Source organism: Boleophthalmus pectinirostris, unplaced genomic scaffold, assembly GCF_026225935.1.
Source record: "Boleophthalmus pectinirostris isolate CB_2022bp ecotype Guang Dong unplaced genomic scaffold, ASM2622593v1 HiC_scaffold_1, whole genome shotgun sequence".
NCBI classification, from domain to species: Eukaryota; Metazoa; Chordata; class Actinopteri; order Gobiiformes; family Gobiidae; genus Boleophthalmus; species Boleophthalmus pectinirostris.
In genome coordinates this window covers 11,172,651-11,188,699 of record NW_026570970.1, presented here as the reverse complement: position 1 = coordinate 11,188,699, position 16,049 = coordinate 11,172,651, and the positions used below count along the sequence as shown (strand labels likewise).

At 42.1% G+C, this 16,049-nt stretch overlaps 2 protein-coding genes across 2 annotated transcripts in view; one reads left to right on the top strand and one right to left on the bottom strand.

Moving 5' to 3' along the window:
- The first annotated feature begins 6,079 nt into the window (after positions 1–6,079).
- On the top strand, positions 6,080–7,066 carry b3galt1b (UDP-Gal:betaGlcNAc beta 1,3-galactosyltransferase, polypeptide 1b). Its single transcript, XM_020928971.2, has one exon. It carries the CDS (start codon positions 6,080–6,082, stop codon positions 7,064–7,066), a length of 987 nt encoding a protein of 328 aa, XP_020784630.2.
- Positions 7,067–9,398: 2,332 nt separating this feature from the next.
- Positions 9,399–16,049, bottom strand: part of stk39 (serine threonine kinase 39) — a 103,997-nt gene continuing 97,346 nt past the window's right edge. Inside the window, exon 18 of the mRNA XM_020928940.2 lies at positions 9,399–14,237. Within this exon, the coding sequence (XP_020784599.1) occupies positions 14,163–14,237 (75 nt within the window). The 3' untranslated portion in view covers positions 9,399–14,162. The remainder of the gene's footprint in view (positions 14,238–16,049) is intronic.

Below are 16,049 nucleotides of genomic sequence, written 5' to 3'. Positions count from 1 at the left end.
TAAGCACCATGATAATTATGCGACAAAATTTCAATATCGTCCCATGATTTCCACAGTGAGACACCGGTGGTAAAAACTGTTGTTGTGTCCTTAGGCAAGACACTTCAAGACACCAACATTGCCGAGTATGAATGTGAAGTGATTGTTGGCGTTGGTTGGAGGCAGCAGGGCAGTAAACAGCGGGGACAAAGGAGTCTTAGGGGTCTTAAAGGAGCTTGGACTCGGTCTTGTCTCGGTCTTGAAGGAGCTTGGACTCTGTCTTGTCTCGGTCTTGAAGGAGCTTGGACTCTGTCTTGTCTTGGTCTTGGATGAGCTTGGACTCTGTCTTGAAGGCGCTTGGACTCGGTCTTTTCTCGGTTTTGTAAGTGCTCGGACTCAGTCTTGTCTCGGTCTTGAAAGTGCTTGGACTCGGTCTTGTCTCTGTCTCGAAGGCGCTTGGACTCGGTCTTGTCTCAGTCTTGAAGGAGCTTGTACTCGATCTTGTCTCGGTCTTGAAGGTGCTTGGACTCGGTCTTTTCTCTGTCTTGAAGGAGCTTGGACTCGATCTTGTCTCTGTCTTGAAGGAGCTTGGACTCGGCCTTGTCTCGGTCTTGAAGGAGCTTGGACTCGGCCTTGTCTCGGTCTTGAAGGAGCTTGGACTCGGCCTTGTCTCGGTCTTGAAGGTGCTTGGACTCATCATATTTCATTACAGCCGGCAATAAACTTCTTACCGTGACATGTGGTAAAAACTCTTGTTGTGTCCTTAGGCAAGTCTTGAAGGAGATTGGACTCGATCTTATCTCGGTCTTGAAGGCATTTGGATTCGGGCTTGTCTCAGTCTCGAAGGTGCTTGGACTCGGTCTTGAAGACGTTTGACCTCAGCCTTGTCTCGGTCTTGAAAGTGTTTGGAATCGATTTCCCAGGCCCCAAAATTAGACACTCTTCCTATTTATTAATATTAGAGGGGGACCCATTTGACGCTTTTTGCCCCGGGCCCTAAAATTTCTGCGGCCGGGCCTGGTTGCAGCGGTGTATCAGCACTCTTGACTATATTTCTTTTTCAAACATCATCCAAAGCCATAGATTTTGAAATCAAACGTTGTTTAAGATTACATTTCGTACTGTAGCGTTTGTATTTGCTCTTCAAACTGCATAGGCGAGTGAATTGAAGTTTGCCTCTGTATATTTGCCTTCACACACTGCAATTTTATTCGAGATGAGATCTGCGATAGGAGTTTCAATGGAGTAGAGAAATGTGTTTGATATAGAGAAAACAGAAAAGCAATATAGAGACACGTCACAACACTCCAAATAAGACAAACAGTGGAGTATAGACCAGCCGGCGCTTTCCCGTTCACTCGTATGTGATTCACAACAAACGCTGGTTCATGTTTTTGTTTTTGTTTTTTATCAGGAGGAGGTAAAGGAGCGCGTGGAGATCGGGTTCGGGGTCCGCGCGTGTTGTTTCTGTGTGCGTACGGCGTCTGGAGGTGGCTTTTGAACAGGGAGAAGTGATGCATCATGGTCATTTTGCTGTGAAGCCGAACCACCCACTCTCGCTTTTTCATTGAGCGTTTGAAAAAAAAAAAAAACAGAGCTCGTAAAGGTTTCGCTGGAGAGAGAAAGAGAAAGAGAGAAAGGTGGAGGAGAATCTGTGTATCATTCGTTCATTCGTTTTACAGTATAAAAAAAAAAAAAAAGAGAAAACGAAAAAATGATTGTCTCCAAAACCAAAATGAAAAAGCGGATAAAGATTTTTTCAGTTTGTCAGGTTTTTTTCCGTTCTTCATTTAAACACAAAATTGCAAAGGCTGTTTCCTGTTTCCGTGACTTAAACTGCGATGTCGGACTGAACCGGGACTGAACCAGGACTAAACCAGGTTCGGGACCAGACCGGAATCAGACCGGGACTGAGACCAGGACTTAGACTGGGACCAGACAGGGACCAGACCAGAACTGAGACCAGGACTGAGATCGGGACCAGACCAGGACTAAGACCGGGACTGAGACCAGGACTGAGACCGGAATTGAGACCGGGACTGAGACCGGGACCAGACTAGAACTGAGACCAGGACTGAGACCAGGACTGAGGCCTGGACCAGACCAGGACTGAGACCAGGACTGAGATCGGGACCAGACCAGGACTAAGACCAGGACTGAGACCAGGACTGAGACCCGGACCAGACCAGGACTGAGACCAGGACTGAGATCGGGAACAGGACCAAGACTAAGACTGGAACTGAGACCGGAACCAGACCAGGACTGAGACCAGGACCAGACTGGGACCAGACCAGGACTGAGACCAGGACTGAGATCGGGAACAGGACCAAGACTAAGACTGGAACTGAGACCGGAACCAGACCAGGACTGAGACCAGGACTGAGATCGGGAACAGGACCAAGACTGAGACTGGAACTGAGACCGGAACCAGACCAGGACTGAGACCAGGACCAGACTGGGACCAGACCAGGACTGAGACCAGGACTGAGATCGGGAACAGGACCAAGACTAAGACTGGAACTGAGACCGGAACCAGACCAGGACTGAGACCAGGACCAGACTGGGACCAGACCAGGACTGAGACCAGGACTGAGATCGGGAACAGGACCAAGACTAAGACTGGAACTGAGACCGGAACCAGACCAGGACTGAGACCAGGACCAGACCAGGACCAGACCGGGACTGAGACCGGGACGAGAGCAGAACTGAGAGCAGGACCGAAACCAGGACTGAGACCAGGACTGAGACTAGGACCAGACTGAGACCAGGACTGAAAACGGTTTAGTTCTGTTTTAGTCCTAGTTCAGTTCGTGTGTGGCGCAAAAAATGGATAAACGGCCGTTATCCATTTTTTTCCATGATTCATTTAAACACAAAATCAAAAACTGAAAATCCATTTTTATGCGTTTTTTCATTTTGATTTTGGAGACAAATAATGAAGAAAACAAATTGGTTTGTTGCTTCTTTATTAATATTGTTCATCGCTATGGGAAACGCTACAGCACTAACTTTTCATCAGTCTGGAATCTTTGCATAAAAGTGGATGTTGTAAATGAATTAATAAAACCTAAAAACGTTTAACTGTACTTGATTTTTCTACGTCTTAAAACTAGTTCATTTTAAACAGTTTGCAGTGGTCCAGGGTTATTCCTCACTTACTTTAGGCTGTCCAAGCGTTCTGACTTCACTGTAATACTAACAACAACTAGCATGTTAACAATGCTCTTCCTGACACTCGGACAATATCCACCTTATTCCGGAAGTTGTCATGGGCACGGCCATTGTCATTGGGGTTGTGTTATTTTGCATGAGCTGCAGGTCTTGACAGCAAATAAGATGTTCGCCAACAGTTTTTAGTTAGACACTTACCTTTTATTGAAAATCAAACACCTAAAAGGGACCATGAACACTTGTATTGATTATAGACTCCTGGAAATGTGTTTTTAAATCAATTTTTATGTAGTTTTAGACCATCTTAAAATTTATTTGGCAGTGTTTGCAAGTCTCGTAGTAGACCGGTCTCGAGACGTTTTTTTTAAAGTCTTGGTCTCGTCTCAGACTCGACCGCGTTTGGACTCGGTCTTGTCTCGGTCTTGAAGGTGTTTGGACTCGGTCTTGTCTCAGTCTTGAAGGCGTTTGGACTCGGTCTTGAAGGTGCTTGGATTTGGTCTTGTCTCGGTCTTGAAGGAGCTTGGACTTGGTCTTGTCTCGGTCTTGAAGGACCTTGGATTTGGTCTTGTCTCGGTCTTGAAGGAGCTTGGATTTGGTCTTGTCTCGGTCTTGAAGGAGCTTGGATTTGGTCTTGTCTCGGTCTTGAAGGAGCTTGGACTCGGTCTTGTCTCGGTCTTGAAGGAGCTTGGACTTGGTCTTGTCTCGGTCTTGAAGGAGCTTGGATTTGGTCTTGTCTCGGTCTTTGAAGGCGCTTGGACTCATGATATTTCATTACAACTGGCAGTAAACTTCTTACCGTGACCTGTGGCTGAAATTTGCCTAATAAAAGTGAACAAATGCATCTGTATTTGTCACGAGGTGTGTTTGGTAAATGTGCAGAGACTAAATCCCTCTGTAAAACCAGTAAGAGAATGTAACTCCAGTAAGAAACTTGAAAAAAATCCTTGAAAAATTTAAAATCCTACCCACTTTCTTCACAGTTTTGTGTAAAGTGCCGATGGAAGTTCTCTGCCTCGGTCTTGTCTCGGTCTCGACATTTAAAAGTCTTGGCCTTGTCTCGGTCTCAGGACCCTGAAGTCTCGGACTGGTCTTGGTCTCGATTAGTGCCGTCTTGACTACAACACTAGTGTTTGTTAATGTGTTTCTACATGGTCACTGGTGAATATTCCACTAATACACAAACAGTACATGTCGGTTTTTAGTGATTCAAATGATTTCTTAATGTTCTGACTGTTTTTGTGTTTTGTGTGGCTCGAAGTTGGGACATTAACAGAAATGAAATGTGCTAAAAATAAGTCTCAGTCATTTCAGCAGATGTCAAACCATGTCCTCAATACACGTTCTCAAATGTAGTGAAGTGAAAGTTCAAAGTACCCACTGTAAAATGTACTTACGTAAGGTACAGACACCTAAAAATTGTACTTTGTATTGCACTTTTACTTTTGTACTTTGTTACCTTCCATCACTGATACCTGTAAAACACCCGTCACTGCAAAGAATCATTACTAAACCATTAATCAACACAAATTACAAGTCATTAGTAGTTTTGTTATAGCTGCAGGAGAACATACTACTCCGTTATGTCAAAGGCTTCTGCAAAATCACAGCTTCTCTTGGCACCACACGCTCGGTAAATTTAAAACAATAACTTGTTTTGGATGTTTTTTTTTACCAACGCTGTTTTCTCATCAGAGGGGCTGCAGCTCCATGGCAACGTCCCAGCAATTTAATATAATCCACCCACTAATCCAGGCTGACAGAAGCCGACCGGACCTGATTTCAGAACTGTGGCACAGGTTTGGGGTCTCGTCATAAGCTGGTCCCTGTGTCAGAAAACTGGAAGACCAAAGTGTGACTGAGTCTAAAGAGCTCATATTACTATTATCTGATCCATGTTATAATGTGGTTTCCTCATCAAAAACAGACCTGGAGTTGTGTTTTGTTTCATTCATACATGTTTAACACACAAATCCTGCATATTTAGGCTGAGTTCTTCTCTCAAATTTAAAAACTGTTCTATTATTTTGGATAATTTTAGTTCTATAATTGTCAGTCTCTAGTGAAAAAGGTAAAATGTAGTTTTTAACATCTGCTTGATGACATCACAAGGTGGAACAGAGCATTGATTACTCTAAACTTGTGTGAATGAAACAAAATGCAACTCCAGGTATGTTTTTCCAGGTATATTTTTCATGAGGTAACAACACTATAACATGGCTTTAAGTGTAAAGTTTGTGTAATATAGGACTTTAATATGAACTTTTCTCGAGCACAAACTGTCGCCCACTGGAGCTGAATGTTCCACAGTTTGATCCTGGAGATGTGTCTGAAATCTGATGACTTGTGACTTTCTCTGCACAAGTGAGTCCTCTGCAGAGGCTGTAGGATATTTATGGTGCTAATATAATTTGATTACAGCTGCATTTGTTGGGCATAATCAAGTCAAGTGTTTTTGGGCACACACTTCTCTGTGGCCTCAGTCGGATGGAGGAGACATTACAGACATTAGGTTATAACATACATGACTGTGGGGCGCTTAATCAAGTGTCTCAATGTAAACTAAATCTGTCTTGATTTGTGAGACATTTTGTTATGCTCTAAGTGCTGTTTGAGTCAGTAACATTTTAAATTGTGTGATGCTCATTTGGATTTATCCACCATTAAAACCACTCACAGGTCTATGAAATATAACTCCATAATATTAATTAGCAATTTCCATTTGTGTATTTCTTTCAGATGTAAATGGAGCAGCGAGTGTCGTCAGGAGGAGTTTGATGTCCAAACAGCCCCACTTTTCCCGCAGCCCTCCGTCGCTGACAGTTCATGTTTGGGCGCATGCAGAAGCAGCTCCAGGCTGCAGGGCTCAGAGGAGCTGCTCTGATGGAAGAGAAGATTGTTCCCGTCTCTCCACTGTCCCAAATGAAGCATAATGCCTTCCAAAGTATCATGCTTGTACCTGCTGACAGTGGTGTGCTGGGCCAGTGCACTGTGGTACCTCAGTATCTCTCGGCCTACGTCCTCCTATGAAGGACACATGTCCATACCCATACGCAAGACTGTCAAAACTCCCAAAAACTTCACCTTCACCAACATCCGTTCACGCTCTCTCAACCCGCACTCCTTTGAGTTTGTCATCAATGAGCCCAAGAAGTGTGAGAGCGTGAGCCCCTTCCTGGTCATCCTCATCAGCACCACCCATAAAGAGTTTGATGCCCGTCAGGCCATCAGGGAGACCTGGGGCGATGAGAGCATCTATGGAGACATCCACATCCTCACCATCTTCCTCCTGGGCAAGAACACTGACGAGGTGCTCAACCAGATGGTGGAGCAGGAGAGCCAGATCTTCCATGACATAGTGGTGGAGAACTTCATCGACTCGTACCACAACCTGACTCTGAAGACCATCATGGGCATGCGCTGGGTGGCCACCTTCTGCCCAAAGGCCCAGTATGTGATGAAAACGGACAGTGACATCTTTGTGAATATGGACAACCTTATCCACAAACTGCTGAAGCCCAACACGAAGCCCCGCAGGAGGTACTTCACAGGCTACGTGATAAACGGGGGTCCCATCCGGGACATGCGCAGTAAGTGGTACATGCCCCGGGACCTGTACCCGGACAGTCGGTACCCGCCCTTCTGCTCGGGCACTGGGTATGTGTTCTCTGCAGATGTGGCTGAGCTCATCTATAAGACCTCCCTCCACACCAGACTGCTGCACCTGGAGGACGTGTACGTGGGCCTGTGTCTGCGCAAACTCAACATCCACCCGTATCAGAACAGTGGCTTCAACCACTGGAAGATGGCCTACAGCCTGTGCCGCTACCGCCGCGTCATCACCGTGCACCAGATCTCCCCAGAGGAGATGCACCGGATCTGGAACGACATGTCCAGCAAGAAGCACCTGCGCTGCTAAGACTGGTGCCCTTTGCCTTTTGTTTAGTCACTGAACTCTGTACAGAGGGCTGCTGCTGTGTCTCCAGGACACAGGTGTTGTCCATGTTCATTCTCTGTTAAATGTGATGCTTTATGATTGTTAAAACATGTGAGGCCATGCAGACCACATGGTGTTGTCATTCCAATCCTGCCTTCTGATTTGTGTTGCCTTTTGAAGTGCCCTTGAGCCAGACACCAAACCCACAGCTCTGCAGTCACTGATTCCATCAACTTCCTGTGTGTACAGACAATATGGAGTACTCTATGTACACATGGACATTTGATTTATATTGTCAAGAACACAGTATGAGGCTATTGATGTAGGAATTTAAGCTCACTCCAGTAAGATTTTCTGAAGTGCTTTACACTAGCGCTATTTAGCTCACAAACAACAAGCCAAAAGCACGAAAGAAGTAGTGTCTCATCTGGTCAGACTCTGACCTCAGCATCTGATGAAAACTCTTCTTTAGGAATGACACTTTTAGCTTGTGCCGTATAACTTATAATATCAAGGCCAGCAAGAGACAACAGAGATAGTAATCGCTGACTTGGATAAATTGATAAATTATTAATTATTAATAGTAAGATTATGTACCCCACAAATAGAGACGCACCAGTATCATGTGTCTGGTTCAATCCAGAAAAAAAAAATCTGTTGAATGTTCAAGTTTATCAGTTTTGACACGTAAGACTATTAAGTTATGTATTTTAAAGATATTTACTGTCCTTGGTTGAGAGCATCATGTCATGTCATCATGTAATTTATGTTAATACAATTCCATTGCAGAATAAAATAACTGCATATGAAAATCACTTTGATTATCTCTTCACTTTTTTATACAGAATGTCTCTGTGCTGGTCATTTGCTACAACTTCTCTGTCATTGTTACTTTGCATTGGACATCCTGCCCTCAGTGAGAACAAGCTTCAGTTTGACGACAGGAGCTGCATCATGAATATGCCTGTGTTTTTACATATCATTAAATGCCTTTTTTCTGTTTGCATTGGGGTACTTTTTATTTTTTGTCTCCTTACTACAGCTGTAGTGAGGTTTAGGACACCATGTCTCACTATAATGTCTGTCAATAATATTTAATATACCTGGATGTATCCTCACTCGTTCCTGGCATAAGCGCTGCTGAAAACATGGTGGACATTTGAGTTATTCACAAATGTGGCCGTATTTGTTCTTTTGTTACATGGATTTTGTAGTTTTATTTTAACGTTAAAGCTAATGTGACATTTACTGTGAAAGCATCTATCCCACTTGGAGTTGTCACTGTATATTGTATGTTTTTTTATATTAAAGAATACTTGAATAATTAAAGTTAAACATCTGCTTTTACTGGTCTAATATTTTATTGGATACCGAATAACAAAAATGTTTAATCACTGTGGCTTTGTGCGGTTACATCTGCACATATCGAGTTGTGACTAAATTCTGTTTTAGCACTGCTTTAGATCAGCATAGAAAACAAATGCATCTTAGAAAACACGCAAATAAATAGTAAAGGTCCTAGAAAAGTGCCTTGAGGGACTCCCTAGTTAATGTCTATATATTGTCAAGTGCAGGGGTGTCAAACATATGGCCCGGGGGCTGGATCTGGCCCTCCAAGACCTTTAATCTGGCCCTCGGCTGATTTTCTACTAAAATATTTTAATTATATTTTCTATTAAAATATTGGTAATTTTCTGCGCAGCTTAACATATCAGCTTCTCCAGCGCCTCTGTGCGTGGCCCCTCCCACCAGAGCAGCACAAATGAAGACTTGTCTCTTTCCAAACGCTCTTAAAGAACGATCGTTTTGACTGTTGACCGTGACAAATGGTCCAAAATGAGAAAATGAGTGCAGGATTTTCCAAGAAAAATTGGCTTATTCCTATTTGCATACAAGTTAATGTTAAAACTTTGTGTTGAAATTGTATTTTTCTTAAAGTTTCAGGTTGTTCATAATATTATAATATTTTGTAAAAGAAAGAGTTCATTAATTAAAAAAGATTTCTGTAATAGATTTGTGTTCCTCTGCACAAATATTTAAACTTATTGCTATTTTTGGGGTTTATATGCCATGAATTTTCTGATCCTGCCCCTTTGGGATCAAAGTAGGTTGGGTACGGCCCCCGGACCAAAATGAGTTTGACACCCCTGGTCTAGTGGGTTTTTTTTTTTTTTTTTTTTTCTATAACACACATTTTGGACTTTGCCCATTTTATGTAGTATTGGATTGTGGAGTGAAATTTCTACAAGTTGGGTTAGATCTTCCCAACAAGAAAAAAACACCATTAAGAAATTCAAAAAAGTAAATGAAACAGTTTGAAATAGCAATTCTTTATATGTTGCTCTTTGTTGGAAATTTGACATCAGCTGATTACAGAGGACAGAGGTAATAATACGCTGAAATGATACACATACTGTACATAGAAAACACAATAAATTATTTCATAAAATAAACAATTTAGCAGAAGTTATTATATATCACTTCAATAAAACAATCTTGAGCTACGGAAATTGTTTTGGGACAAACAAAATGGCTCAATGACACACTTTAATAGTTGCCTTTGGTGTCTTCAGATGCATTGGCATACAGTACAGTTTGTTGAGTAATAGTTATATCAGAGGAATATTCATTTTTATTTTATTTGACCTTTAGTTATCCAGGATAGTAGTAATACATATGTTCTCTGTGTGCTGCGGGAAAAATAAATGGAGTATTATCTTAAAGTGCCTATGACAGGTTAGACTACTCATTTTACTTACTAAAAAAATACGAATAATAATAATAAGTCTTTTAAAATCCTTTCCCAGTTTGACATTTCTTGAGGTTTAAAATTTTACTTCCAGGTTGGAAATCGCACTAGAGAATTCCATAATTGTTACCTAGCAACCATGCTGTAGCGTCAAAATGTTCACACTGCAGCCTGAAGTGACCCAAATCCGATTTTTTGGCCCCTATGCTCCTGTATCTGATCTTTTAATGACACAGATCCGATTTTTTCAAATGCGACCCAGGACACTTGGATATGTGGTCCTAAAACTGATACATATCTGATCTTTTGACATGCGACTTCAGTCTGAACGGCTAAGGCGCATTCATCCCACCTACACATTATGAACAAGCGACAAATGTACACAAACGTTCTTCTCATCATACGAAAATTGTTAATGGACTCCGTGTCACTGAAGCAAAGTACATCTCTATCCCACCACTCTTGGCTACGTCTCCACATCCACACGTTAATTTCAACGGACTGCCCCACAAAACGCCACTTCCAAAAACCTCGTCCTTCTCCTTCTCAATCTCCTCCTTAAAACAAGTAAGTTGTTCATGTTCTGGCTCCGGTACGAGAGGAACTTTAAAATCTCCAGGTGCTAAATGCTCGCGTCCATGTTTGGACAACTTCCATAAACACAGAGCACGCTTGTTGCGGTTGACGTCCTCGTGTCCTCCAGTGCACATGCGGGACACTTTTGGGCTGTTTAAAGTTCACACTGTAGTTCACATACAAGTCACATTTAACTGGAAATGTGAATGACCTCGCAAAAACATCGGATTTCACAAAAAAATCCAAATTGAGCATTAAGATCTGCAGTCTGAACGTAGCCTAAGACTATGCTCAGACTGCAGGACTTATCCTCAATTTGGATTTTTTTGTGAAATCTGATTTTTTTTTTTTTTGCGAGGTTGTTCACATTTAAAATTAAATGCGACCTGTATGTGATCTCCAGTGCGAAATTTTAACGCCCCAAAAGTGTCCACACATGCAGTGAGAGTGCTCAGTGTTTACGGAAGTCACTTAAACGCTGGGCTTGTCTCCCAAAATATGGTCCTGTTCTTCGTAAAATGGACAAGTTACACGATCACAGTCACTTCGTTTGTTTGAGTCTTTAGCCTCCTTGTATTTGGCTTTCGCAGGCTCTTTATTTTCTGTTGACATTGGAGCCAGGACAGACTGTAGTCACGCTTGGACATTTCTTTGGCAATCATTTCAAAAACTGCCTGGTTCCGATAAGACCCCTCCAATTTGGCCTGAATACAGCCCCAAATATTAATAAACTCACTAACCTCACTTTCCCTGCATTAACAAGACTCTGAACCTGACATGTAGGTTGGATGAATGCAACCTGACCGTTCAGACTGAAGTCGCATGTCAAAAAATCGGATATGTATCAGGTTTTAGGACCACATATCCAAGTGTCCTGGGTCACATTTGAAAAAAATCAGATACAGGTCGCATAGGGGCAAGTGTGAACGTAGCCTAATGTACACAGAAATTATAATTTGACAAATGAAAATATAAGAAAACTATTTAACTTTTCTCAAATAATGTTTAAAATATCAGAAAAATGTATTTCTTGGGTATAAACTGCGCTTAACTTTTGGACATAATTCTTGATCTCTCTTACTTTCTGTCATATTCAACACATTTTCAACTTATTTTTCCCACAAATTTCTTCTTGATTCGTGTGAAACTATAATGTATATTTACAACAAGTTTTATCCAACCAACTTAAGTCAAAATTAGACCATCATCGAAACCTGTAATACGCACTTTAGCTCATCTGAAGACATTAGCATACACGCTAACCTGCGCTAACGGCTAAAGGCTAAAGGCATTAGCTCGTCAACCCAAAAGTGCATCGTAGCTTTGTTTACATTACTTGAATGGTGTCAGTGCTGTGGTAATACATTTCTAACATGGATTTCAATAGGCTTTTTTGTCATACATTGTCACTAGCTACTTTCTTAGGCACAGAAAAATTAACAAGGCACCTCTAGCATTTTTAACACTGTCCACGGCAGCAAATTATACACAGTAGCTTCCGGGTCTCAATTTGACTGCACATTCAAACTAATAATAATAAATAATTCCCTTCTTTTGAAAAAATGTGGCTAGAATTTAATATTTTTACAGACATTCTTTGTGTAATAAATGTGCTTTTGTTTCAAATTTACCGGAGATTACGTTGTGACCTCAGGGGAAACGTCGCGAGTAAATGGGTTCGATGAGACGTGTGTCAAAGCGGATTCAAAATGAGAAACCGAAACTGGTCAAATAAAATGAAATTTGTGTCTCGTCATGATAATAATAATAATAATAATAATAAATAATGAGTTTTATGAAGAGGTAACAAAAATCCAATGGTGCAACATTCAAAGAGCTACGAGTGAACGGTGGCCCTTCACACCTGAGTGAGTCTCCGGGGGGTCGTCCTGATCCGCGGCGTGTGCTGGCGGTGGAATGTTGGAAAAGGTCAAGGGTCAAGGGGCATTTAGGAGCTGTGCGTGGGGGAGACGGTTTGGTGCAGAGCAGCTTTTGGGGGCAAGTGGAAGATTATTGTGTCATTCTAGCAAAACGTTCAGGAGTAAGAGTTGTGTATTTATGTTGTGTTTATATTGTACATGTAGTTTACTTTATCATTACGAGTAAACTCTCCCTCTTTTACTTTTGCAATTAACTTAGATAAAGTTTTAGCAAAATCAGATTTCAAATGGTTTACGAGTTTTTAAAAATATTACAACACCTTGGTTTTTAACAGCACATCAATACAGCCTGTTTAAAAGTATGTATTTTGTTCTACCTTTTCTAGTTCTTTTGCATTTACTTTTTCAAGGTGGGAAGAGTAGCCAAAAACTGTACTCAAGTAAGAATACTTTTAGTTTAAAATAAATTTTAATTGGTCCAAGAAAAGTAAGAGAAAAAAGTTTTGAGAAAACTACTACCACTACTAAGATGAACTTAAAGAGTAACTATTGGGGCTTTAATAATGTATTAAGTTTTATAATTACAAATTAATGTTAAAGAATTAAAGAATTAAACATGAAATAATACACACAAATACAAAAATTAGAAAAACTAAATCATATCCGAAGGAACGGTGCATGAAATATAAATGTTCAAATAATTTCATAATGTCAAAATGAGGCTTTTGTCATTTTTGGATTTTCACAAAAGCTTTTACTCAAAAGTACTGTTACTTTAATAAAAATATTACTCAAGTACAAGTAAAACAAAGTAAGTATAATATAGTAAAATAATAATAAAGTTAAATATAGTAAATGTAACTGAGTACTACCCACCTCTGCTTTTTAAAATCTGAAAAACTAAATTTCTGAGAATTCTGACATTCTCAGCAGTGACTAATCGGACATTTGCCTTGAGCTCGGTTCTGAGTTGTGCTTGTTTCGTGGGCAGAGTATAAAATACAAAATACATTCAGAAAGTGTCTTTTCATAGTTCCCCCCACAGAGTCTATTCATGAGGCCATGTGGAATAACTGAATGTGAATCCAGCCCAAAGCCCAGGGGAGGTCATTTAACATTTTTAATTGTTTTATTATACACTAAAGGCAAGACTTTGCTCGCAGTGCTGACATTAACTCAAAGAAATGTTCAACAAAAACAACTATGTAGTCCCAAGCCTGAGTACTCTTCCAGGAAGCTCCAAGCCAATATCCATTAGGGAATTGCTATTTTATGTCACGTATATTTGTGTATTTCTTGTTTATAGGGATTTTCAAGGGCAGACTTCATAACTGTATCTCATATATCGTCTTATTATTTATGTCTGATCGTATTTTATTTATACAGATCAGGTTCAGTACTAAAACTAGTATCAAAACTAGATACTCAGTTGAGCAGGTATCGATACTAAAAAAGTCACATTCACAGGACAGAATGAATCGCTTTAGAATGATTTTGAGCTGTATCAGAGCAAGTATAAGAGCACATAGACTATAAACGCCTACTGGACCACTGAGGGATTACACAGATATAAATACTATGTTGAAAATCACACTCTATTGTCTAAAGAAGGAGAGTTTTTATTATGATTGTGGTATTAAAATTTGAGGAATTTGAGAAATACACAACTCCACCGCACTCGTGTTGCTAGAATGACTGAAATGTGGAGTGACTAAAGCTGAGGAGGAGGTGCAGTGGTGGAATGTCCCTCTGCCCTGGTCGCTGTGGTCGCTGTGGTCGTTGTCGCTGTGGTCGTCGCTGTGGTCGTCGCTGTGGTCGTCGCTGTGGTCGCTGTGGTCTCTGGGCCCCACCTGCTCCGAGAGTCCAGCGGCCATCAGCTAACACTGAGCTGGGCAAAACCAATCAGCTTGACCTCGTCTGGAGTCTCCGTGTCATCGCAGCCTGACGCCTGAAAAAAGAAGAAAGAGAGAGACACGAGTGTGAGAACGGGAGGGTGTGAGAGAGGTTGGCGTGGAGTGATAGAGGAGAGAAAGAGAGAGACAGAGATGGGTGAGAAAGAAAGATGAGTTTTGAAACAGGTGTGTGAGAGAGAGGTGGAGAGATAAAAGAGAGAGAAACCCATGTGAGGGAGGGAGAGAGAGCGGGAGGGCGATGAGAGAGAGAGACCGACGTGAGAGAGAAGGAGAGAAAGACGGGGAGAGATGAGAGAGAGAGAGAGACGTGTGAGAGAAGGAGACAGAGGAGGAGATACGAGAGAACGAGATTGATGTGTGAGAGAAGGAGAGAAAGAGGGGGAGAGATAAAAGAGAGAGACCGACATGGGGTGGGGGAGGTGAGAGAGAAACCGATGTGAGAGAGGGAGACAGAAGAGGAGAGATGAGAGAGAGAGAGAGAGAGACCGATGTGAGAGAGGATGAGAGGGGGGTCATGGAGAGACAGATGAGAGAAAGAAGAGAGGGAGTGAGAGAGAATAAGAGACAGTGTGGGAGGGTGAGAGACAAGAGAGAAAGAGAGAGAGAGAGAGAGACCGGTGTGTGAAAGAGGCAGGAGAGAGACAGGTGAGATAGAGAGAAGGAGAGACAGAGAGACGGTTGAGGAAGAAAGGGGAAGAGGAGAAAGACGAGGGAGAGAGAGGGGTGAAAAGAAAGGGATAGAAGCCAGTAGAGAGATAGAAAAAGAGAGAGAGACCAATGTGAAAGAGGGAGAGAGAGGGGGTGAGGGAGAAGTGAAGAGATGAGAGAGAGAGAGACCGATGTGAGAGAGAGGGAGAGAGAGAGGGGGATCATGGACAGACAGATGAGAGAAAGAGAAGAGGGAGTGAGAGAGATGGAGAGATAAATAGGTGTGAGAGAGAATAAGAGACAAGTGTGTGAGAGGGTGAGAGACAGGAAAGAGGGAGAGAGAGATGTGAGAGTCGTGGAGAGACAGATGAGAGAAAAAGAAGAGGGAGTGAGAGAGAGAGGGAGGGAGAGATAGGTGTGACAGAGAATAAGAGACAAGTGTGTGAGAGACGAAAAAGAGAGACAGAGAGACCGGTGTGTGAAAGAGGGAGGAGAGAGACAAGTGAGACAGAGAAAGAGAATGAGAGAGACGCTTAAGGAAGAAAGGGGAAGAGAGAGAAAGACAAGGGAGAGAGAGGGGTGAAAAAGAGGGATAGAGTCAGTAGAGAGACAGAAAGAGAGAGACAAGTGAAAAAGAGAGAAAGAGGTGAGAAAGGGAGAGAGACAGGGAGTTCGAGGGGGATAGGGAGAGAAAAACACAGAAAGACAGAGAGAAGGCGAGAGAGGGGTCATGGAGAGACAGAAGATAAGAGAAAGAGAAGAGGGAGTGAAAGAGAGGGAGAGATACGTGTGAGGAGAGAATAAGAGACAAGTGTGTGAGAGGGTAAGAGACAGGAAAGAGAGAGAGAGAGAGACCGGTGTGTGAAAGAGGGAGGAGAGAGACAGATGAGACAGGGAGAAAAAGAGGGCAAAAGAGACAGTTGAGGGAGAAAAGGGAAGAAAGAGAAAAAGAGAGGGATAGAGCCAAGAGAGAGACAGAAAGAGAGAGACAAGTGAGAAAGAGAGAGAGGCAAGAAGTTCGAGGGGGATAGAGAGAGAAAGACACAGAGATACAGGTGAGGCAGAAGAGAGGGAGAGGAGTGAGAGAGGGAGAGAGAGAGGTGAAGAGATGAGAGTGAGAGAGGGGGAGAGAGAGGGGTCATGGAGAGACAGATGAGAGAAAGAAAAGAGAGAGTGGAAGAGAGATATGTGAGAGAGAA

Coding starts and splice junctions, on each gene's coding strand:
- b3galt1b (XM_020928971.2), top strand. CDS start 6,080: ATGCCTTCCAAAGTATCATGCTTGTACCTGCTGACAGTGGTGTGCTGG.